This window comes from Lacerta agilis, chromosome 8 (genome assembly GCF_009819535.1).
Source record: "Lacerta agilis isolate rLacAgi1 chromosome 8, rLacAgi1.pri, whole genome shotgun sequence".
Classification (NCBI taxonomy): domain Eukaryota; kingdom Metazoa; phylum Chordata; class Lepidosauria; order Squamata; family Lacertidae; genus Lacerta; species Lacerta agilis.
In genome coordinates, this window is record NC_046319.1 from 82,891,108 (window position 1) to 82,914,269 (window position 23,162).

Below are 23,162 nucleotides of genomic sequence, written 5' to 3' on the forward strand. Positions count from 1 at the left end.
TACTGTCAGTGTAACCATTTATCAAGAAGAAAGTTACAATCTGAAGCAGAAGAAGTTACAAAGAATGCTAAGTGTTGAGTTGGACATGACGGGAATTTCAAGAAGGAGCTGGAAAGGATGGATTTTTTTGGGGGGGTGGGAACTGTGGGGGAGGGGAAGGGGAAAGGCAAGGGTGGAGATGGTTAGGAGAGGGGTGGGGTAAAGGAGGAAAGTGTAAAGGGAATGGATAAAAAAGGTTGACCACGGATTGCCGAAAGCAGGGGGGAAACGATGTTTATGAAATAGAAGAAATATATAGATTTTTGTTAAGATAAGATTCATTGATAGATGTATTGGAATCAGAGGACATATCGGCTTCAGTATTAGAGGTTAAGTAAAGAGAGGATACAAGAGGTTGAATAGGGTAATATGATGTTTAGTTTGTTAGAATAAGATATGAGATTTGAAGGTATGGATGTAAGATCTAGTTTAAGTGTGCGAAATAAGATTTCACAATGTTACAGAGTTACTAAAGAAGATTAGAAATGAACGCAGAAGAGAGGACGAGAGGAAGTCCATTAATTAAGTTTGGAAATAAGATTAAAATAGTTAAATTGGTGTGTTCCTGTTGTAGGTGTATTGTCAGGTAATGTATTTGTCTTTTTTTTCTCCTTTTTTGTATTTTGTATTGTAGTTTGTATGTATTTTTGTAGTATGTGTGCATTTGGTTTTTGTTTGCTATTTGTCTAAATACCAATAATTTTTTCTTTTTTTTAAAAAAAAAAACAAGAATCGCTTAAAGTCAGGTAATGTATTTGTCTTTTTTTCCCCTTTTTTGTATTTTGTATTGTAGTTTGTATGTATTTTTGTAGTATGTGTGCATTTGGTTTTTGTTAGCTATTTGTCTAAATACCAATAATTTTTTCTTTTTAAAAAAAAAAAAACAAGAATCGCTTAAAACACAGTAAAAACAATAATTAAGAAACAATTGTCATTTTCACACCAGAGGGGGCAAAAATCTAAACTTCCAGTATGTGATTGACTCACTCTTGCAAAATGCTGGCAATCTGGAGGAAATCTTCTGTGCCAGACTTTACACACCTGCTGAAAACTTTTCTGTTCTGCCGAGTCTGTGCAGGCAATTAAGAGTTCAAAATAATCATGTCATTTCTGGTTTTAACTTTCCATGTGGTTTTTAATTTGTATGGTATGTACTCTTGTTGTAAACTGTTTTGATTTTGTTTTAATGAAATAACAGCATAAAAATATTTTTACAAATACAGGTGAAACTCGAAAAATTAGAATATCGTGGAAAAGTCCATTTATGTAAGCAATTGTTTACATTAGCTACTGGAGTTTAATATATGAGATAGACTCGTGACATGCAAAGCGAGATATGTCAAGCCTTTGCTTGTTATAATTGTGATGATTATGGCGTACAGCTGATGAAAACCCTAAAGCTGAAATTGTTAATTTGGGGTTCTCATCAGCCGTACGCCATAATCATCACAAGTATAACAAATAATGGCTTGACATATCTCGCTTTGCAGGTCATGAGTCTATCTCATATGTTAGTTTCACCTTTTAAGTTGAGGTTACAGGTGGGTAGCTGTGTTGGTCTGCCATAGTCAAAACAAAATAAAAATTTCTTTCCAGTAGCACCTTAGAGACCAACTAAGTTTGTTCTCGGTATGAGCTTTCGTGTGCATGCACACGAAAGCTCATACCGAGAACAAACTTAGTTGGTCTCTAAGGTGCTACTGGAAAGAAATTTTTATTCTCTTTTAAGTTGAATTACTGAAAAAAAATGAACCTCTCTACGATATTCTAATTTTTCGAGTTTCACCTGTAAGTTCCAGGCACACCCAAACGGATGATTCAGCTTATTAAACCAGCATCTCCTGTAAAAAGGGGACGGAAGTCCCTGGGAGATCAAATGCGAGGACTTACCAGAGCTGCACCTTTTTATTTCCTGGTCTGTGACAGAGGAACTGAACTGCTCCCACTCCTCTCGGAAGCCATTCTGCCCCTGTAAAGTTGTAAGGAAAGAAAGGAGGGGGAAAGAAAGATGGGGGCAGTTATGAAATCACAAGGAAAACAATTGAAGTAGCAAGATTTTGGGGTGGGGGAACCGGCCATTCTGAAAACCAGATGGGGTAGGGAGGAGGGATTATGTGGCATGGGGTGAACCTGGTTAACCTGTGGAACTCTTTCCCACAAGAGACAGTGATGGCCGCCAGTTTAGATGCCTTTAAAAGACAATTGGGCAAATTCGTGGAGGAGAAGTGTTATCAATGCCCGCTAGCCAGGATGGCTATTGCTCTCCCTCCACATTCAGAAGCAGCAATGTTTCTGGGTACCAGTTTCTGGAAACCACCAGAGGGGAGAGTTGCTCTCGCACTCGGGTCCTGCTTGTGGGTTTCCCAGAAGAGAATCTGGTTGGCCACTCTGAGAACAGGAAGCTGGACTAGATGGGCCACTGGCCTGATTTGGCAGGCCAGCTTAAAACATCGTTTTGTTGCTGGATATATCTATTTTAGGCAGAAAAGTGAAGCAACCATATTTGTGCTCTCTCCTCCACCCCGGCCGTTCCCAAATGCTTACAGATAAGTCTTCCCGGCTGCCGCATCTCAAAGGCAAGGAACGGGATGCACAAGCAGGAGGCTTGCACTTCCAGCGAGGTTCTTCCCACTGGCCCATACCTGCAAGGTAACAAAACAGGCGAAAGGAATCCAGCTGCTGCCCAATCTATCAAGGACCACATCAGAATACCTGCTTCTGTTTTCTTTAAAAAGTCAAGCTTCCAGCCCTTATGGCTAAGTATACAGTAGCCTCCCCCAGCTTGGCACCCTCCAGATGTCTTGGACTAGCAACTGGCAGTAACTGGCCCAAGGTCACCCAGTGAGCTTTGTGACTGAGTGGGGATTCGAACCCTGCTCTCTCCCAGGTCCTAGCCCAGGCATGGCCAAACTTGGCCCTCCAGATGTTTTGGGACTACAACTCCCATCATCCCTAGCTAACAGGACCAGTGGTCAGGGATGATAGGAATTGTAGTCCCAAAACAGCTGGAGGGCCGAGTTTGCCTATGCCTGTCCTAGCCCAACAGCCTAACCACACTGACTCTTCTGCGGTCAAAGACTCATAGAGCTGAAGGTGCTGTTTGATGGCTGTAGGTGCTCAGAAACTCTGAAATGAATTATGATGATGATGATGATGATGATGATGATGATGATGATGGTAACAACAATTTATTTCTCATACCCCTCCTGGACACTCTGGGAGGCACCCAACAAAAAGACAATATCAAAAATCAAAAGCTTCCAAAGACAGGGCTGCCTTCAGATATATTCTAAAAGTTGTGAAGTTCCTTATCTCCTTCATATCTGAAGGGAAGGGCGGGTGCCACCACTGAGAAGGCCCTCTGCCTGGCTCCCTGTAACCTCACTTCTCGCAGGGAGGGAATTGCCTGAAGGCCCTTGGAGCTGGACCTCCGTGTCCGGGCTGAACAATGGGGATGGAGATGCTCCTTCAGGTATACTGGCTCCCAGTACGTTTCCGAGCACAATTCAAAGTGTTGGTGTTTAAAGCCCTAAACGGCCTCAGTCCCGTATACCTGAAGGAGCGTCTCCACCCCCATCGTTCAGCCCGGACACTGAGATCCAGCTCCGAGGGCCTTCTGGCGGTTCCCTCCCTGCGAGAAGCAAAGCTACAGGGAACCAGGCAGAGGGCCTTTTCGGTGGTGGCACCCGCCCTGTGGAACACCCTCCTATCTGATGTCAAGGAAATAAGCAGCTATCCTATTTTTAAGAGACATCTGAAGGCAGCCCTCTTTAGGGACGTTTTTAACATCTAACGCTGTATTGTTTTAACATTCGTTTGGGAGCTGCCCAGAGTGGCTGGGGAAGCCCAGCCAGATGGGCGGGGTACAAATTATTATTATTATTATTATTATTATTATTATTATTATTATTATTATTATACAGTGGTACCTCTTGTTATGTACTTAATTTGTTCCAGAGGTCCGTTCTTAACCTGAAACTGTTCTTAACCTGAAGCACCACTTTATCTAATAGGGCCTCCTGCTGCCGCTGTGCCACCAGAGCACGATTTCTGTTCTTATCCCGAAGCAAAGTTCTTAACCTGAAGCGTTATTTCTGGGTTAGCGGAGTCTGTAACCTGAAGCGTCTGTAACCCGAGGTACCACTGTACAGGGCTGAAGCTGTTTAGGGCTTTCAAGGTCAGCACCAACACTTTGAATTGTGCTCGGAAACGTCCTGGGAGCCAATGTAGGTCTTTCAGGACTGGTGTTATGGGATCTTGGTGGCCACCCCTAGTCACCAGTCTAGCTGCTGCATTCTGGATTAATTGCAGTTTCCGGGTCACCTTCAAAGGTAGCCCCACGTAGAGCGCATTGCAGTAGTCCAAGCGAGAGATAACCAGAGCATGCACCACTCTGGCCAGACAGTCCGTGGGCAGGGAGGGTCTCAGCCTGCGTACCAGATGGACCCTTGTTCCTGTGCCATGATTCAACCCAGCTCCGTACCCCAAAAGCAGGGGGCCCTCCCTCCCTCCCTCCCTCCCAGGCCACGCCTACCCGTGATGGCGCTGAAGTATGAGGAGTCCTCTTCGTCATGCGATGTAGACCCCCCTATATCCACAGAAGGGTCCCACTCCAGATCCACGTTTGCCTCTACAGGGGGAGCTGGCTGCTGGCGGCGCAACGAGGGGTTCTTTGGGGTCGACTGGCACATGGGAGCAGCAGGAGGCAGGGGTGGCCCAGCGCCACCACCGCCCATCCGCTCCAGGGATTCGTCCGCGAGGGACTCGGACTCCAAATCGCTACCCCGGTCCGACAGCCACTCGTCCTCAAAGACCTGGGGGGCAAAGATAATATGTTCAGGAGAGAAAGAGAGAGAGATCTATCATCCACTTAAAGAAATCTCAGGCAGCGAACTCACCGCACCTTCCATGCCCTTTTGCAACACATACTTTACCTCAAGGAATTCTGAGAGCTGCAGTTTTCCCGTCACAGAGTTACAATTCCCAGCTTAGCAAACTGCAGAGCCTAGGATTCTTAGAGGGGAAGAACGAGCTCATAGAATCCTAGAATCCTAGAGTTGGAAGAGACCCCAAGGGCCATCCAGTCCAACCCCCTGCCAAGCAGGAAACACCATCCAAGCATTCCTGACAGATGGCTGTCAAGCCTCTGCTTAAAGACCTCCAAAGAAGGAGACTCCACCACACTCCTTGGCAGCAAATCCCACTGTCCAACAGCTCTTACTGTCAGGAAGTTCTTCCTAATGTTTAGGTGGAATCTTCTTTCTTGTAGTTTGAATCCATTGCCCCGTGTCCGCTTCTCTGGAGCAGCAGAAAGCAACCTTTCACCCTCCTCTAGATGACATCCTTTTGTATATTTGAACATGGCTATCATATTCCCCCTTAACCTTCTCTTCTCCAGGTAAAACAGACCCAGCTCCCTAAGCCGTTCCTCATAAGGCATCATTTCCAGGCCTTGGACCATTTTGGTTGCCCTCCTCTGGACACGTTCCAGCTTGTCAGTATCCTTCTTGAACTGTGGTGCCCAGAACTGGACACAGTATTCCAGGTGAGGTCTGACCAGAGCGGAATACAGTGGTACTATTACTTCCCTTGATCTAGACGCTATACTCCTATTGATGCAGCCCAGAATTGCATTGGCTTTTTTAGCTGCTGCATCACACTCTTGACTCATGTCAAGTTGATGGTCTACCAAGACTCCTAGAGCTTTGCGTGTGCTTTACAGATACAGTGCAGTGGGTTCCTAAAGTGGGCCGGAGATGCCAGAGATTGAACCTGCAACCTTCTGCAAATATGCTCTGCCCCTGAGCAACGTCCTTCACTCGCAAGGGGCTGGATTCTGCACCCTTGTAGCGCTTTCTGTGCTTCTGTTGTGCAATTCAGACGTGCAACTCATCATTTGATGTACATAGCCTGCTGGATCCGGCCAATGGCCCATCGAGTCCGGCAGCCTGTCCCCACAGTGGCCAGCCAGATGCCCATTATGGGGAACTTGCAAGCAGGACCCGATCCACAAGAGCAACTCTCCCTTCCTGTAGTTTCCAGCAGCTGGTATTCAGAAGAACTGCTGCCTCCAGCTGTGGAGGAAGAGCATAATAATCGTGGCTAGCAGCCCATTCCTCCATGAATTTGTCCAGTCCTCTTTTAAAGCCACCCAAGTGGGTGCCCGTTGCTGCTTCCTGTGGCAGTGAGTTCCGCTGATTAACCCTGCACTTTGTAAACGAGCGCTTTCATTTTTCAACATTCAGCCTCGCTGATGTCCATGAATTCTCGCCTAATACAAGAGGGAGAAAACCTTTGCTCCTCGGCACCCGGGGTGGCAACTGGAGGCACCCCTGGGGGCGGGGCACCACGACGTCACATTGTGACGTCACGACGCAACGTCACTGTGGCTCCGCCCCGGCAGCGGGGAGAAAAGTCTTTTTAAAAAAGCAAAGCGAAGGCAAGGAGCCTGCTTGCCTTGGCTTTTCTTTTTTTTAAGGGCTTCTCTCCCCGCTGCCGGGCGGAGCCGCCCACAGGGGTGAGGGGGGCCAGCGAGGATGGGGGGGTGTCACCCTTGTGACAAGCGTGACACCCCTCCTCCTCGCTGGCCGCCCCGGCAGCTCCGCCCTGGCAGTGGGGAGGAAAAAAAAGGAAAGCAGGCACTGGCGGCTGGCTAAGGCAGCAAGCGTGGTGGCACCGATCGCGGGGGGCAGTGCCCCCCACCCCCCAAGTGTCACCCCCACCCCAGGGCACTGCCTGGGGCGGCACGCCCCCCTCACTACGCCCCTGGCTCCATCCACTTCCTCCATGCCCTGCAAAATTTTATAAACTATCATGTCGCCTCCTGCCTTTTCTCAAAACTAGAGAAAAGCTGCAGCCACCGGCCGATGAGCTTAACCTAATCCTGACCATCTGTGGCTCGATGCCTTCTCCAATGCCTCGATTGGCATATCGGATTCCCTCTCCGTCCCCCGGCATTTACCAGCCGCATGCTGACCAGTCGCCCCTGGAAGCGGAAGACTCTGCGGAAGACCTCCTGGCAGAAACCGCTCAGGTCCCGCAACTCCTCCTCCAGGACCTCCGCGTCCTCGGGCTGGCTCTTCTGGATCAGAGCTTCCCCGTGCACCAGCAGGCGGTCAACGCGGTCTGCGCTGGCTTGCACGTCTTGCTCGAATGCCTGGAAAGAGAGAGGCAGAGGGATTATCCCTTAGCTGTCCTGGGACGAATACAATTCCCACCATCCCTAGCCAGTAGGACCAGTGGTCAAGGGTGAGAGGAGGCAGGGACTGCCATCCACCTGGGTGGCTTTAGATGTGTACAGTGGTGCCTCGCAAGACAGAAGCCTCGCGAAACGAAAAACCCGCTAGACGAAAGGGTTTTGCGATCGCAGTGGTAGCTCAGTTGGTTAGAGCATGGTGCTGATAATTCCAAGGTTGCAGGTTCGATCCCTGTATGGGGCAGCTGCATATTCCAGGTATTGCAGGGGGTTGGACTAGATGATCCTCAGGGTCTCTTCCAACTCTATGATTCTATATCTTCTATATCTATATCTTTACGACTTTTTCTATGGCCGTTTTTCGCAAGACGAAAACGTTTTGCGGTTTTTATCCCCCCCCCCCACAGTCGTTTCAATGCCAGCCGCGCTTCGCAAGACGAAGCGACTCACGGAACGAATTAATTCTGTCCTGCAGGGCACCACTGTATTTCAATCTGTTTTTAGTTTACTGCCGATTTTAATTTTAAAAAAAATGTTTTAACTTGCTGTTTTCAACTGTTTTTACTAATAATTCTATGGGGTTTTTTCTATTTGTAAAATGCTTTGCTCTTTTAAAAAAAATCAAGCAAAATAAACGAGATGTTAAACTTTTTCAATATACAGTGACTGCGGCTAGGATTTTGCTGGCACAAAGGTGGAAACAAGAAGAAACACTGACAAAGGAAGATTGGACAGTGAAACTAATGGAATATGCAGAACTGGACAAAATGACGGGAAGAATCCGGGAACAGCGGGACCAGAAATTCATCAAAGACTGGTTAAAGTTTACGAACTATTTGACTAATAATGACTTGCAATTGAATATGTTAATAGGACTCCAAGAAGCTTTGTAGTTAAATGTGGAAATATCAATGTAATTATGAATGTTAAAGTGATTAATATGTATAGGATATTATAAGCAATGATAGACCAAAGAAGTAGAATATTAAGATAGAAATCTGAATGCCATGTGAAAGGTCTGAGGGAAGTCATGGCTAGGATTGCCAAAGTTGATAAATCAATGTGAATTTATATTTTATTTTCTGTAGTAGTTATAGTTTAAAATAATAAAAATTATTATATACATAAAAAAAATAAAAAATCAAGCAAAATATACATTTTTATGCAGTGCTCCCCCTTGGGTACTCAGAGGTATGCAGTACTGGCATCTCACCCACCCCATCCCCAAAATATTAAATTTGTGGCACTTCCTGTAACAACTTCATAACTTAAAAAAACAACAACTCTGAAATTATTATGAAATAAAATAAATCTCTGAGCTTTTGCAGGACACTATCCACGCATGGATTCTTTCTTTTCTTTTTTGGAAGAACATTGAGGTCCAGAACCGTTTTCCTCAGCAAATGCCAACCTGCTCAAGATGACAGGTCCTGAACTGAGACTCCAGAAGCGTTCGGTGAATCCCTGGGGAAACGTGTAGCCTTGTGGGAAAACTCTTGATTTCCCGCTCCCCTTTCTATGAACCCCTTCCTCAGCTTTTTACCTACCTGCAGTTGTATCATTTTCTCCAGCGACGTCCCTGCGGAGAAGTGCTCCACGTCGGTGAGTCGGAGGTCCAGCTCCACCAGCCAAACCCGGATGGTCTCTTTCTCCAGCTCAAACTTCTCCCACTGGTTCACAAAATGCTGGCGGGGGGAGGGAAGGGAAAGAGCGTATCAAACACCGCCCTTCGTTCACGGAGCTAAGAGACGTGAAATATACTCGGAGCCAAGTGTGAATTCCACGCTCTTTATTCAGCTCATAGTAGCAAGGAACGAGTCTGCTATATATACACAATGGGCCCCACGTGATTGGCTAATTCCGGGCTACTCCTGTAAGCCAATCAGGTTGTGGATTCATTTCCTCTAGGAGCCTGATTGGCTGCTCTTGCAGGCCAATCAGGTCGCTGATTCACTTCCACCTGGAGCTGGATTGGGTGGCTCCTGCGGACCATTCCGACTGCTGCATTCTGGATCCTATTGTTCTCGGACCAATCCAACCGCTGCATTCTGGATCCTATTGTTCTAGGATTCAGTTCAGTACATAACACCCCTCCCCTCTAAGTTCCAGTCCTGCCCAGGAGGTTGCATTGCAAGATATACATAACAAAATGCTTGGACAATATTGTAGGAGGAACACCTGCCCTGAAGCAGCTATTCAAAAATGGCCTAGGTTATCCCTGTGAATTGATGCTTTTGAATTCTGGTGCTGGAGGAGACTCTTGAGAGTCCCATGGACTGCAAGAAGATCAAACTTATCTATTTTCAAAGAAATCAGCCCAGAGTGCTCACTAGAAGGACAGATCCTGAAGCTGAGGCTCCAAGACTTTGGCCACCTCATGAGAAGAGAAGACTCCCTGGAAAAGACCCCGATGTTGGGAAAGATGGAGGGCACAAGGAGAAGGGGACGACAGAGGATGAGATGGTTGGACAGTGTTCTCGAAGCAACTAACATGAGTTTGGCCAAACTGCGAGAGGCAGTGAAGGATAGGCGTGCCTGGCGTGCTCTGGTCCATGGGGTCACGGAGAGTCGGACACGACTGAACGACTGAACAACAAAATCCCTGTGACCAACAGCAGGGGGTGCCGCGGCTCAGACTACCAGTTCTCTGCCTCTTCTAGGTGCTTGTGAATGTGCATAGGAGAGCCGTAGCTCAGCAGTAGGGTGTTTGCCTTGTAAGTGGAAGGTCTCAAGTACACAGGGGCGTAGCAAGGGAGGCGGGGGCCCCCCCGGTAGCGCCCTGGGGGGTGACACTCGGGGCGGAGCCCTGCCCCCCGCAATCCCCGCCTCCAGCCAGCGGCGAAAAAAGCTGCTGAAAGAGGCGGCTTTCCCCCTTTCAGCGGCTTTTTTCGGCGATCCGCTCCCTGAGGCGGCGGGAAATGGAGAGGGGCGGGCCAGCGAGGAGGGGTGTCACCCCCCTCGCTGGCCCAACCCCTCTCCATGCCCGGGGACGGCTCCGCTCAGGGAGCGCAGCAGCAGGAAAACCCGCTGTGCTCCGTGAGCGGAGCCTGCGGGGAAAGGAGAGGGGCGGGCCAGCTGGCCTGGGCGGAGGCGTCGCTCCGTGCGCATGCGTCATGACGTCGTGTGCATGGAGCGACGCCCCGCCCCCAGGGGTGCCGCTTGGCTTGCTGCCCCCGGCAGCCCAGCAACTAGCTACGCCCCTGCAAGTACAGGACTGCCTAAAATCCTGCAGAGCCGCTGCCAGTCAGTGCAGACAGTACTGAGTTAGATGGAGCAAAGATCTGACAGCTTCCTGTGTTCCTGAACTAGCCCAGTGTATAAAGTTAAAATTCAGCTTCGTTGCTCCACAGACCACTGGCATGCGGCCCTTGGAAGGTTATCCAGGAGGGAATGTGGACCTCCAGGTGATTTTAGAACTCCTAGGTCCCACCGGGACCCACCTTCAGCCTCTTGCAAATGGCAGCCGTCCGAGCCTGCAGTTCGTCCCAGCGCTGGTTGACCTTTTGCACCGTGGGCCTGAGCTGTGGGCCGATGCTCCCGCTCCTCACCAGCTGGTGGTATCGCCTGTTTAAGGATTCCAGAGGCAGCAGCTTGTCTGAGACTTGCCTTTGCAGCACCTGAAAGGGAGCATTGAGACTGGAGCAGGCAAAAGTCTTCGCCCCTACCTCCCTACAAAGCGGTTCGAGGCTGCTTGCAGACAAATACATGGGGGAATAAAACGTTATTAATGTAAGGTTACCAGACGTCCCCGTTTCCCGGGGACAGCCCCCGGATTTACAAATCAGTCCCCTGACAAAATCCATTGAAGTTGAAAAGTGTCCCCGGATTCATTGGGGAAAAAAATCTGGTAACCTTATACAGTTACAGGTAGGTAGCCATTTTGGTCAGCCATAGTCGAAACAAAAAAAAAAAAAAAAATCTTTCCAGTAGCACCTTAGAGACCAACTAAGTTTGTTCTTAGGGGACCCAGGTGGCGCTGTGGGTTAAACCACAGAGTCTAGGGCTTGCCGATCAGAAGGTCGGCGGTTCGAATCCCTGCGACGGAGTGAGCTCCTGTTGTTCGGTCCTAGCTCCTGCCCACCTAGCAGTTCGAAAGCACATCAAAAGTGCAAGTAGATAAATAGGGACCGCTCCAGCGGGAAGGTAAACGGTGTTTCCGTGTGCTGCTCTGGTTAGCCAGAAGCAGCTTTGTCATGCTGGCCACATGACCCGGAAGCTGTCTGCGGACAAACGCCGGCTCCCTCGGCCTATAGAGCGAGATGAGCGCCGCAACCCCAGAGTCGGACACGACTGGACCTGATGGTCAGGGGTCCCTTTACCTTTACCTTAAGTTTGTTCTTGGTATGAGCTTTCATATGCATGCACACTTCTTACCCCTTGCTTTTTCCTGTAAGACCAATGGCAGTCGTTAACAGTCGTCAACAGGTTTTCCACACCCATCAGCTGATCCCCCATTCCCACCACCCTTCTGAGTAACACCCCTCCCCACCCTCTCACTATATATAAGGGTCTGGTGACTTCTGTTTCAGTGTATCTGAAGAAGTGTGCATGCACACGAAAGCTCATACCAAGAACAAACTCAGTTGGTCTCTAAGGTGCTACAGGAAGGAATATTTTTATTTATTTATTTTGGTAACATTATATTAATGGTTCGTGCAGCTTTCATGTGCATTCACACAGAAGTCGGTTCGGCCTGCTTTCTGTGTGATGACACGATCTGTTTTTTTTTTAAAAAAAAACTGCCTTTTAACAATATTTTAAAGTCAAGATCATTTCCTCCAAAATACCCATTTCTAAATGTGTTCTCTCTCCAATATATTCTGATACGTTGTAGGGCTGTGTCAGTGGTTCCTTAAGTGGACTGTCCCACCCCTTGGGGGGCAGTGGGATTACCTAGGGGGGCGGCAGAGGGGTGCCGAAGGTGTTTATGGCCATCAGACTTTGAAAAGCTGGCATCGCTGCATCAAGTTCATCCATTCTGTAGACTTAAAACTAAATCATTTTAATTGGGTTTCGAATAAATATGCAATTCATTGTTAACTGTCTTGAATTATTGCCTTATTACTTTCCTTAGTGGGCTGTGCAAACTGCTATTCCTGAATGATGCTTTTCAAAGGGTAGGGCAGGGGGCACTGAGGATGAACTTAGGCAGTGGCCTGAAAAACTTTGGGAACCACAGGATTGTGGCTAACTTTCTCAGATTCATATCTGGCTTTCCCACTAAGAAACAGATGCCATGGTCTGACAGCTGTGCACCCTCCCTTCCCCTGACATTTACTTGCCGTGAAGCAGGTGGGAGGGAACCTTAGACCCTCCAGATATTGCCTGAACTACAACTCCCAACAACCCCAGAAAGCATGGCCAGGGCTGGAGAAGAGTTGTAGTTCATCTGCGAAGCCCGAGGGCAGGGACTGAATTTGTTCCAGATCTCTAGGTTCTGCAGTGAGGGCCAGTGGTTGACTAGCACCTGGCAGGGGCGTCGTAGGGGAGGGGCGGTAGGGGCGGTACACCCCCAGTGACAGGGCGATAAGCGGCGGGTGGGGGTGACAAGCGGCGGCCCCTCCCGCCACTCCCACGCGCCGCCGCTCCCTCCATCACCCTGGGAGCAGCAGCGCTGCTCGCTCGGCCGAACGCTGCTGCTCCCGGGGTGACCGGTGGTGCGTGGGGAGTGGCAGGAGGGGCCACCGCTTGTCACCCCCACGAACCGCCGCTCGCTCCGCCGCCGTGGGAGCAGCAGCGCACAGTGTGTGCGGTGCTGCTGCTCCCGGGGCGACGGAACGAACGGCGGCCGAAAGAGAAGGGGGGGGAAGCAAAGCCGGCGCTTAAATGCGCCACTTTGCTTCCTTTTTCCCTCCCCTTTCGGCACTGAAAGAAGCCGAAAGGGAAGGGGGGGAGCAAAGCGGGCGCTCTCAAGCGCCTGCTACGTTCCTTTCTTTTTTCCTGGGGGCGTGGCGTCGCGCTGTGAATGTGCGTCATGACGTCATGACGCACGCGCACGTCACGATGCCCCGCCCCCAGGGGTGCCTCTTGGCTTCCCGCCCCGGGCGGCCAAGGGGCTAGGAACGCCCCTGGCACCTGGGAAAGGTAAAGGTAAAGGGACCCCTGACCGTTGGGTCCAGTTGCGGACGACTCTGGGGTTGCGACCCTCATCTCGCTTTATTGACCGAGGGAGCCGGCGTCCATCTTCCGGGTCATGTGGCCAGCATGACTAAGCCGCTTTTGGCGAACCAGAGCAGCGCACGGAAACACCGTTTACCTTCCTGCCGGAGCGGTACCTATTTATCTACTTGCACTTTGATGTGCTTTCAAACTGCTAGGTGGGCAGGAGCAGGGACCGAGCAACGGGAGCTCACCCCGTCATTGCGGGGATTCGAACCGCCGACCTTCTGATCAGCAAGCCCTAGGCTCTGTGGTTTAACCCACAGCGCCACCCGCATCCCCAGCACCTGGGAAACCAGGGTTCAAATCCCCACTCGGCTGGTGACCCTGGGCCAGTCGCTGCCTCTCAGCTAGAATCAAAGAATTGTAGAGTTGGAAGGGACCCCAAGGGTCATCTAGTCCAACCCCCTGAATCGCAGGCATCTTGCCCATAGCCATCCCTGGCTGGGCTTGAACCACCAACCTTCTGGTTACACACACTGACACATTGAGCCACACAGTGCACTGACTTAATGTTGTGGAGATGAAATGAGGAGGGTTGGCGCCTTGGAGAAAAAGATATGATATAAAACAAATAAGTAAATAATTGGTGTTTTATAAATCACCTATATTGAGAAAATAGAAAGAGGGCGAGAGGCATGGAACCAAGAAGCAGCAGAAGTCAAAGCGCCTGCAACATTTCCATGCCAATTGTATTCGTCCTAAGTGACGCTACAATGTTCCTTGACGCACCACCGCAAAATTAAGCCCTGGTGCGAGTTTCGGGGTCCCAGAACCGCCTCCATTTTAGCAATTCAACCTGCTGGCTGGCCTTGCTTTGAGCGCTATGAATTTCTGAGCGAGCCGTTCTCATCTTTCCTTCCTTCTCTCTCGTGCACAAACACGCACACAAGGTGACCTGGATTGCTGCGGCTTCAGAAGTTGTTAATTCGCACAAAAGTGTCGGCGGTTGGGGGGGGGAGGAGGAAGAGAACAAGGCTGCCTTCTCTCTCCCTCCCGCCGGCTCCCCTCGAAAGGGTGGGCCCATCCTTTCTAAATGCCTCGTTTGTTCGCTCGTTTGTTATTTCTGGCCCATCGCTGCTCCTTTAAGATAAAAGGTCTGGAGAATCCCAAGCTATCAAATGAGAACCTGGCAAGGGGGGGCTCTGTAACTGGCAGCTTCAGGACACTTAAAACACACGGACTCCCCTGAACAGGGGCGTAGCAAGGGGGGCGGGGGGCAGGCCACCACGGTTTCCATAATGGAGGGGGTGACAAATTATCAAGGAACATTTTTTTTTTTGAATTTTTTTAAATGCCTGCTCCGAAGGTCTTATCTTACTATACTAGGGATTATAAAGCTATATATGAAATTTCATGCATATCGGTTAATATCTTGACCCTCCTCCACCAAAATAGCTGTTCACTCGGCTGTTTTCCTATGTCGCGAAGGCTGAAATTTCCGTTCAGCGGAGCACTTACTGTTCCCAACCCTAACCCTGTGGAAAGCCGTCTAATTAGACTTTAATTTGATTTTGAGATCTTTTTAGGAGGTAATTTAATGATTGTTTGATTTTATACCAATGTTATGTATCTGATGTTAGCCACCCTGAGCCCGACTTCGGCCGGGGAGGGCGGGATATAAATAAAAGTTTATTATTGTTACTTGTTATTATTCCTTTGTAAGAAAATATGAAATAACGTAAAAAACCATTTTTGCGGGGGGGGGGGGAATCAATGGGAGGGGTGACAAGAAATTTTCCGCACCGGGTACCACCTGAATTTCCCATGCCTTGAGGCGGGGGGTGACAAAATTATTTTTGCCCAGGGTACCAATTTACCTTGCTACGCCCCTGCCCCTGAATAATCCCATGGACTGCAATTCACGACGCTAAAATTCCCAGCGTTCTTTGGGGGGGGGGGGAAGCAGTGTGTTCTATTTATTTTTTTATAAGAATTTATTAAATTTTAACAAAATATAACAAAAAGTAACAAATACAAAATACAAAATAAACAAAACGCTACAACAAAACTACAATACTACAAAAATACAAATACAAAAACATAATAAACAAACACTTATTTACCTATTCTTATCTTCTTCAGTGTGTTTTAAAGGGCATGGTGTGTATGTATGCAAAGCAAGGGCCAGACACCCCGGCCCTCAGGAGGTCCCGCCTTACCTTGAACCTTTGAAGCTCTTTCTTGGAATTGGCGTAGGATACCTGCGAGGAGTTTGGGGAGGCAGCCATGAGCTCGGCAGCCCACAGCCAGTCCTGGAAGCGGAAGAGCAAGTCTTGGAAGGCTTTCCGGAGATGCCACGCCTGCTCCTCTCTGGAACGGGGAGAGGAATCGATCCGTCAGTGCGCAAAACCAAGGCGGGACTCCGGGAAGAAGAAGAACTGCCCCACCAACCGCCTGCCGGAACTCCCATCTTGAATTTAAAAACATTTCTACAGGGTAAGTCTTTTAAAAGAGGCCCCGTGGGACATGTGTGTGCTCTGTATCCACGGTGCCTCATTTAAAGGACTCACCCTGGAAGAAATTTAAAGACTATTTGAAACGACGTGAAAAGCTAGACATTTGAATTTGAAATCAGAGGACATTTAAGGCTGTAGTAATGCTAGAAGTTATATTAAAATAGGATATAAGAAGTAGTTAGAAATATGTTATGTTTATTTTTATTAGGATTAAGATTAGAGTTATGGTTATTGGTTATGAAGATGAAGATTAAATGAGAATGAGGGTTTTACAATGTTAGAAAGTTACTAAAGAAGATTAGAAATGAACGCAGAAGAGAGGACGTGAGGAGGTCCCCAAACAATGTTAGGAATAAGATAAGGATAGTTAGATTTATGTATTTTTGTAGTTTTGTAGTTTTTTGTTGTTGTTCTGTTGTATTTTGTATTGTTTGTTTTATTGGTAAAATTTAATAAATTCTTTATAAAAAAATAAAAATAAAGGACTCACCCTCTAAATGGCTCTAAGTGTTATTTCAATTGCTATGTGCTTTTTAAAACATTTTTTTTTTTTGTGCGGCAACAGGCCTTTGCAGCCGTTTAAATGTTGATTGATCAGTGATTATCTGTATCCCCATCTGCACTTTATATTTAAAGCACTACGATGCCACTTTAAATTGTCGTCGCTTCTGTCAGGGAAAGAGGGACTACTCGGGAGGAGCAGGGAGAGAGAGGGGAGCAAGCTAGAGCTGGGAGAGAAGACAGCGATTCCTCCAGGGAAAGGGGGGTCGCTGGGTTATAGAGAACAGCCCCCCATAGTCTCTACAGATTCATCGTCCTCCTCCTCCAGCCCCTGTCAGGAAATGTCTCCGGAAGAGAGGGAGATGCCAGGCTTGGGGATGACAGAGGAGAGACACAGCACCGCCAGTCACAGACAGGAAGGATGAGCCGGGGGGGGGGGGAGACGCAGGCGTCATTTTAGGGTGCCGATCCGTTGGTTGTGTTGGCGGGCGAGAGGAAGAACCCCACTCCGAGGAACTGAAACTGACTGAGCAGTCACGGCTGCAGAGACTCGCTTCCCCCCAAAAGAAATCTGGGAGCTGTATTTTTTTTTTAAAAAAAGAATGTTTTAACTCAAAGATTTTTTTCCCATGAGTAACAGAAGTACATTCAGCGTCTCTGCTTTCAAGTCGTAGAGTCCTTCATACAGTCCGGCTACGTTCAGTTTCAGACATTATTTATTAGGGGTAGTGTGAGTTTGAGGGAGAAATAGAGGCGGAGAGGGCAGGGGAGAGAATAGAAACGGGAGGAGTTGTAAACTTTCATTCTTTTTCGTGAATCTTGGCAGGGGCGTCTTGCCCATAGAGGCAAGTGGCGCGGGGTGCCAGGGCGCCAAGTTCTGCAGGAGAGGCGGAGGCTGGAAGCAGCGCCTCCCGGCACCAGCTCACCGCCCTTGCCCACCTCGCCCAAGCAGTGCCAAGCCCAGAGCCTCTGTTTCTTCCCCGCCGGAGGAGCTGCCCTCCTGCAGCCGTTGCCCGCCTCCTTCAGCCCTGCAAAGCTGCCAGCAGCGCCGTAAAAATGTCGGCAACTCTGGGAAAGGGGTGTGTGTGTGCCAGAGGGATCTTTGCACCACGGCGGCGGATATACATAAGACGGCCCTGTATCTTGGTTTTGCTGACATAGTTGTAGTTTGTTCAGGATGCTGAGAGTTGTTTGGAGATGCCTCCATTGCCTTCTCAGGATGCTGAGAGTTGTTCGGAGATGCCTTCTCAGGATGCTGAGAGTTGTTCGGAGATGCCTCCATTGCCTTCCCAGGATGCTGAGAGTTGTTCGGAGATGCCTCCATTGCCTTCTCAGGATGCTGAGAGTTGTTCGGAGATGCCTCCATTGCCTTCTCAGGATGCTGAGAGTTGTTCGGAGATGCCTCCATTGCCTTCTCAGGATGCTGAGAGTTGTTCGGAGATGCCTCCATTGCCTTCTCAGGATGCTGAGAGTTGTTCGGAGATGCCTCCATTGCCTTACCAGGATCCTGAGAGTTGTTCGGAGATGCCTCCATTGCCTTCTCAGGATGCTGAGAGTTGTTCGGAGATGCCTCCATTGCCTTACCAGGATGCTGAGAGTTGATCGGAGATGCCTCCATTGCCTTCTCAGGATGCTGAGAGTTGTTCGGAGATGCCTCCATTGCCTTCTCAGGATGCTGAGAGTTGTTCGGAGATGCCTCCATTGCCTTCTCAGGATGCTGAGAGGTGTTCGGAGATACCTCAATTGCCTACCCAGGATGCTGAGAGTTGTTCAGAGATGCCTCCATTGCCTTCCCAGGATGCTGAGAGTTGTTCGGAGATGCCTCCATTGCCTTCTCAGGATGCTGAGAGTTGTTCGGAGATTCCTCCATTGCCTTCCCAGGATGCTGAGAGTTGTTCGGAGATGCCTCCATTGCCTTCCCAGGGTGCTGAGAGTTGTTCGGAGATGCCTCCATTGCCTTCCCAGAGTGGTTGAGCAATAAACCCCTCTCCGTAGGGAACTCTGGGAATTGTCGTTCTGGGAGGGGCTCTCCTAACAATGCTCAGCATCCCGAACAAACTGCACTTCCCAATATTCCCAGCCACAATTCTCACGACTGTTTAAAGTGGTATCACTGTGCTTTGAATGTGCGGTGCGCAGGTGGCCTGTATATATATATATTTTAATTATCTCGAAACTCCATTTTGCATTTCACACTCCCTCCTTGATACACTTTACGATACGGCGGGGCAGAAATACTTGTGAATAAATAAATGTTAAGGTTGCTCACAGGTGGGCGAGGGAACCTCTTTTGAGGGGCTCTGGGTCTTCACCCAAAAAGTGCGCTAACCTATCCCAGTGCGCTAACCAAAAACCGGGAGATTTTTTTTCAACGAAACAAGAGCTCACCTGATGCGTTTCTCCACGGACACTGCGGAAAGGTCGCAAACAGCCATCTCGGGCACCAGCTGCTCTCCACAGAGCGTGGCACGTCCGTGGCAAATGTGGCTGTCCCTGAAATCAAGGGGAAGTTCCTGCCTCCAGCCAATTCTTTGCATCCCCAGACCAGAGTTTTGGTGTGGTGACTGTTCTTCAGCCGACTATCTCTGCGGCGGAGGACGCACCAGCCCTCTCCGAGATTTTGCAGACGGCTCGGGGAAACAATAAGTGCCACATGGCGGCCCGTCGGTTTGCGGAGCGAGTTCAGGGTCTGCCCGCCAACTCTGCCTGAGAAGGAGCACAGTTAAATTTTAGAGAACGAAAGGGAGAGAGAGAAATTAGCCACTGCAGATCTCGAGGAAGTCTATCTGAGGAAAAGACAAAGGGGTCAAGGGGTCCAATCCAATTTCTGACAGGCTTAGCCCAGGGTTGGGGGGAAGCAGCAAGATAGGTCTCTGGGCACGTGCAGAGTGCATTTGCCTACGCGTCACCACACATCTTGGCTAAGAAATAAAAACACTCAGGGTGAGTGCAAAGGCCTATTTATTGTAGATAGTGAAAATACAGACACTCCAAAGAATAACCTTCTTTGAACAAACACATCCCCAGCCAAGTTTCCTCCTCCTCCTATAGCTTCTTGCTTAGGTAGCCAAGTTCATAACGACATATCTGCTTCTAAGCAAATAAACACAGGAAGGTTTATTGCCCAGGGAACCCATAAATTATTATTATCTTAAAGTCTGTTGAGAATTTTCCGCATCACCTACATCAGTGATATGAAAGGAGTTTAGTAACGGGGGTTCACACAGTCCAGATTATTTGCAGGCAGCTGATTTCTAGAGGAGGAGAAAGAGAGAAGTAGGAGGGCTACTCATGAGTAAGCTACACCTTTTGGCCTGGGAGCGGTGCCTCTTAACTCCTGTTCAAGTGCAGGCTGTCGGTGGTTCAACAGTTAATACAATGCACTCTGCACGTGAAGTCGGTGTGTTAAGATTTTAAGATTTTGAACTAGTGAAGAGATATGCTAATCTTTTTATTAGCAGCAGTTTAAGTGAAATAAGATGTATGATGTCAGTTAAGAAGTAATAGGTTAGTTTGAAGTAAAATTAAATATTAAGAATTATGTTTAGATTTTTTCTTTTGTTGGATGATTTAAATTTTAAAGATGAGAAGTTATTAAAGTAAATTAGAAGTGGAACCAAAGGAGAGAAAACGGGGGAAGTCACCCAGTACAGATTCAAACAAGATTTATTTATTTTTTTGTTCTAAACAAGAAAAAGAATTATTGGTGTTTTACTGGTGGTTTGTATTTGTTTTTCATTATGTCTTGATTGTTGTGTTTGTGTTGTTGTATGTGTTTTGTTGTTCTTTGTCTTGAATAAAACCAATAAAATTCATTGGGGGGGAAAATACAATGCACTCTGCACGTGGTCAGAGGCCGTCTCTCCATCATTTCCATTTATGTAAAATAATATTTACAAGCCATATTTTTGTTCCCTGGGTGGAGTCACATGAAAGAGCCTAAGGGAAACCCGCAAGTGGGAGCTGAGCACAAGAGCACTCTGCCCTCCTGCAATTTCCAGAAACTGGGACCCAGAAGTATCCTCTTTTAAATCCATCCAGGTTGGTGGCTATCACTGCATCCTGTGGGAGGGGGTTCCACAGGTTAACTCTGTGTGGAGGACATTCTTTCATCTGTCCTGAATCTTCCAACATTCAGCTTCATTGCGCGTTACGATAGAGGAATAAAACCTCTTCTCTATCCATTTTCTCTATCCTGCCATGCATAATATTATGAATGTCTGTCCTGTCTCCTCTTGCTCTCCTTTTCTCTAAACTAAAAATATCCAGTCACAGGTAGGTAGCCGTGTTGGTCTGCCATAGTCAAAACAAAACAAAATTTTAAAAAATTCCTTCCAGTAGCACCTTAGAGAACAACAAAGTTTGCCGGAAGAAATATCAACAACCTCAGATACGCTGATGGCACAACCTTGATGGCAGAAAGTGAGGAGGAATTAAAGAACTTTTGAATGAGGGTGAAAGAGGAGAGCGCAAAATATGGTCTGAAGCTCAACATCAAAAAAACTAAGATCATGGCCACTGGTCCCATCACCTCCTGGCAAATAGAAGGGAAAGAAATGGAGGCAGTGAGAGATTTCACTTTCTTGGGTTCCATGATCACTGCAGATGGTGACAGCAGTCATGAAATTAGAAGACGCCTGCTTCTTGGGAGAAAAGCAATGACAAACCTAGACAGCATCTTAAAAAGCAGAAACATCACCTTGCCGACAAAGGTCCATATAGTTAAAGCTATGGTTTTCCCAGTAGTGATGTATGAAAGTGAGAGCTGGACCATCAAGAAGGCTGATCGCCGAAAAATTGATGCTTTTGAATTATGGTGCTGGAGGAGACTCTTGAGAGTCCCATGGACTGCAAAAAGATCAAACCTATCCATTCTCAAGGAAATCGGCCCTGAGTGCTCACTAGAAGGACAGATCCTGAAGTTGAGGCTCCAGTACTTTGGCCACCTCATGAGAAGAGAAGACTCCCTGGAAAAGACCCTGATGTTGGGAAAGATGGAGGGCACAAGGAGAAGGGGACGACAGAGGATGAGATGGTTGGACAGTGTTCTCGAAGCGACTGGCATGAGTTTGGCCAAACTGCAGGAGGCAGTGAAGGATAGGCGTGCCTGGCGTGCTCTGGTCCATGGGGTCACGAAGAGTCGGACACGACTGAACGACTGAACAACAACATTACTCAGAAGGGTGGTGGGAATGGGTGATGGGCTGATAGGTGTGGAAAACCTGTTGGCGACTGTTAATAACTGCAATTAGTCTTACAGGAAAAGGAAGGGGTGAGATGGCTAAAGACAGCTTTGTCATGTATAATGAGACAAGAATCCAATGTCTTTGTTCAGACCGGGTCTCTCCATGGTTTTAAGTTTGGTAATGAATTGCAATTCAACCACTTTCTCTTTCCAGTCTATTTCTGAAATTCCTTTGTATTAAGACAGCTACTTTGAGGTCTTGTATAGAATGTCCTGGGAGACTGAAGTGTTCTCCTACTGGTTTCTCTGTCTTGTGATTCCTGATATCAGATTTATGCCCATTTATCCTTTGGCAGCGTAGGGTTTGGCCTGTTTGTCCAATATAGAGAGCTGAAGGGCACTGTTGGCATTTGATGGCATACACAATGTTGGAAGATGAGCAATTAATTCCCACCCCCCTTCTGAGTCATACCCCTCCCTGCCCTCTCACTATATATAAGGGTCTGGGGACTTGTCTCAGTGAAGAAGTGTGCATGCACACAAAAGCTCATACCAAGAACAAACTTGGTCTCTAAGGTGCTACTGGAAGGAATTGTTTTTTATTTTTTATTTTAAAAATATCCAAACACTGCAACCACTCTTCATGTGGGGGTTGGACTAGATGACCATCAGGGTCCCTTCCAAATCTATGATTCTCCACTCCACCACCCCCACCCCCCCATGATCATTTTGGTTGCCCTTTTCTGAGCCTTTGCCAACTAGACAATATCCTTTTGAGCAGAACTATGCAAAGCACAGCATAAGTGGCAATCAAGGCAGGAAGAGGAGCAGCAAAAGAAATGTCAGGTTCACCAAGATTCCACACACACACACACTTCTTCTGTGGTGGTTTTCACAATTAACAAATACTACCCTGAGGTGCTGGGACTGAGGGTGGGAGGGATGACATTTCAAACTGCAAAATTCAAAAGGAATTATTTTTATTTTTTTATTTTGTTTTGACTACGGCAGACCAACACGGCTACCTACCTGTAATTTCAAACTGGCATCCAAGAAAGAAAGAAAGAAAGAAAGAAAGAAAGAAAGAAAGAAAGAAAGAAAGAAAGAAAGAAAGACTCAGTCCTTTTGTTAGAAGGAAAAGACCAAGTAGCTTTTGTTGCAAAGGAAGCACATTTAGCCAAGATTAGCAGGAGAATCACGGTCTGAGCAGAGGCTCTTAAAAGAAAAGAGAAGAAAAGGAGGGGGAACCATAGAATTAATTGGGGAGTTGAAAGAAGAACCCAAAGGGTCATTTGGTCCAACCCCCTGCAGTGCAGGAATCACCGCTGAAGAATCCCTGACACATGGCGTTGCCAGGATTTTTGTTTTGGGGTGGGGGCAGGCCTTTTGTTAGCAGAACCTCAGTTAGCTATGTATTTTTATTGATTTTTATTGATTTAAGGGGGGCAGGCAGCTGCCCCTCCCTGCCCCCCTTTGACCACGCCCCTGCCCCCCAACCTCTGTTTAAATGTCTCCAACAAAAGAGGTCCACCACTTTCCATGGAGACAGTCCTTTCCATGTAAAAGCTCAAAATCCAGCTCTTCGGCAACAGGATACTCTTTTGACTGGCTCCTCTTAGGAGAA

General features: G+C 47.9%; 1 protein-coding gene across 1 annotated transcript in view; it reads right to left on the reverse strand.

The window, feature by feature from the left end:
* Nucleotides 1-23,162, reverse strand: part of SYNE4 (spectrin repeat containing nuclear envelope family member 4) — a 39,907-nt gene that overhangs the window by 5,640 nt on the left and 11,105 nt on the right. Inside the window, 8 exon segments of the mRNA XM_033158622.1 lie at nt 1,930-2,008; nt 2,584-2,681; nt 4,574-4,853; nt 7,001-7,195; nt 8,782-8,919; nt 10,675-10,851; nt 15,556-15,706; nt 18,742-19,055. Coding sequence (XP_033014513.1) covers nt 1,930-2,008; nt 2,584-2,681; nt 4,574-4,853; nt 7,001-7,195; nt 8,782-8,919; nt 10,675-10,851; nt 15,556-15,706; nt 18,742-18,788 — 1,165 coding nt within the window. The 5' untranslated portion in view covers nt 18,789-19,055.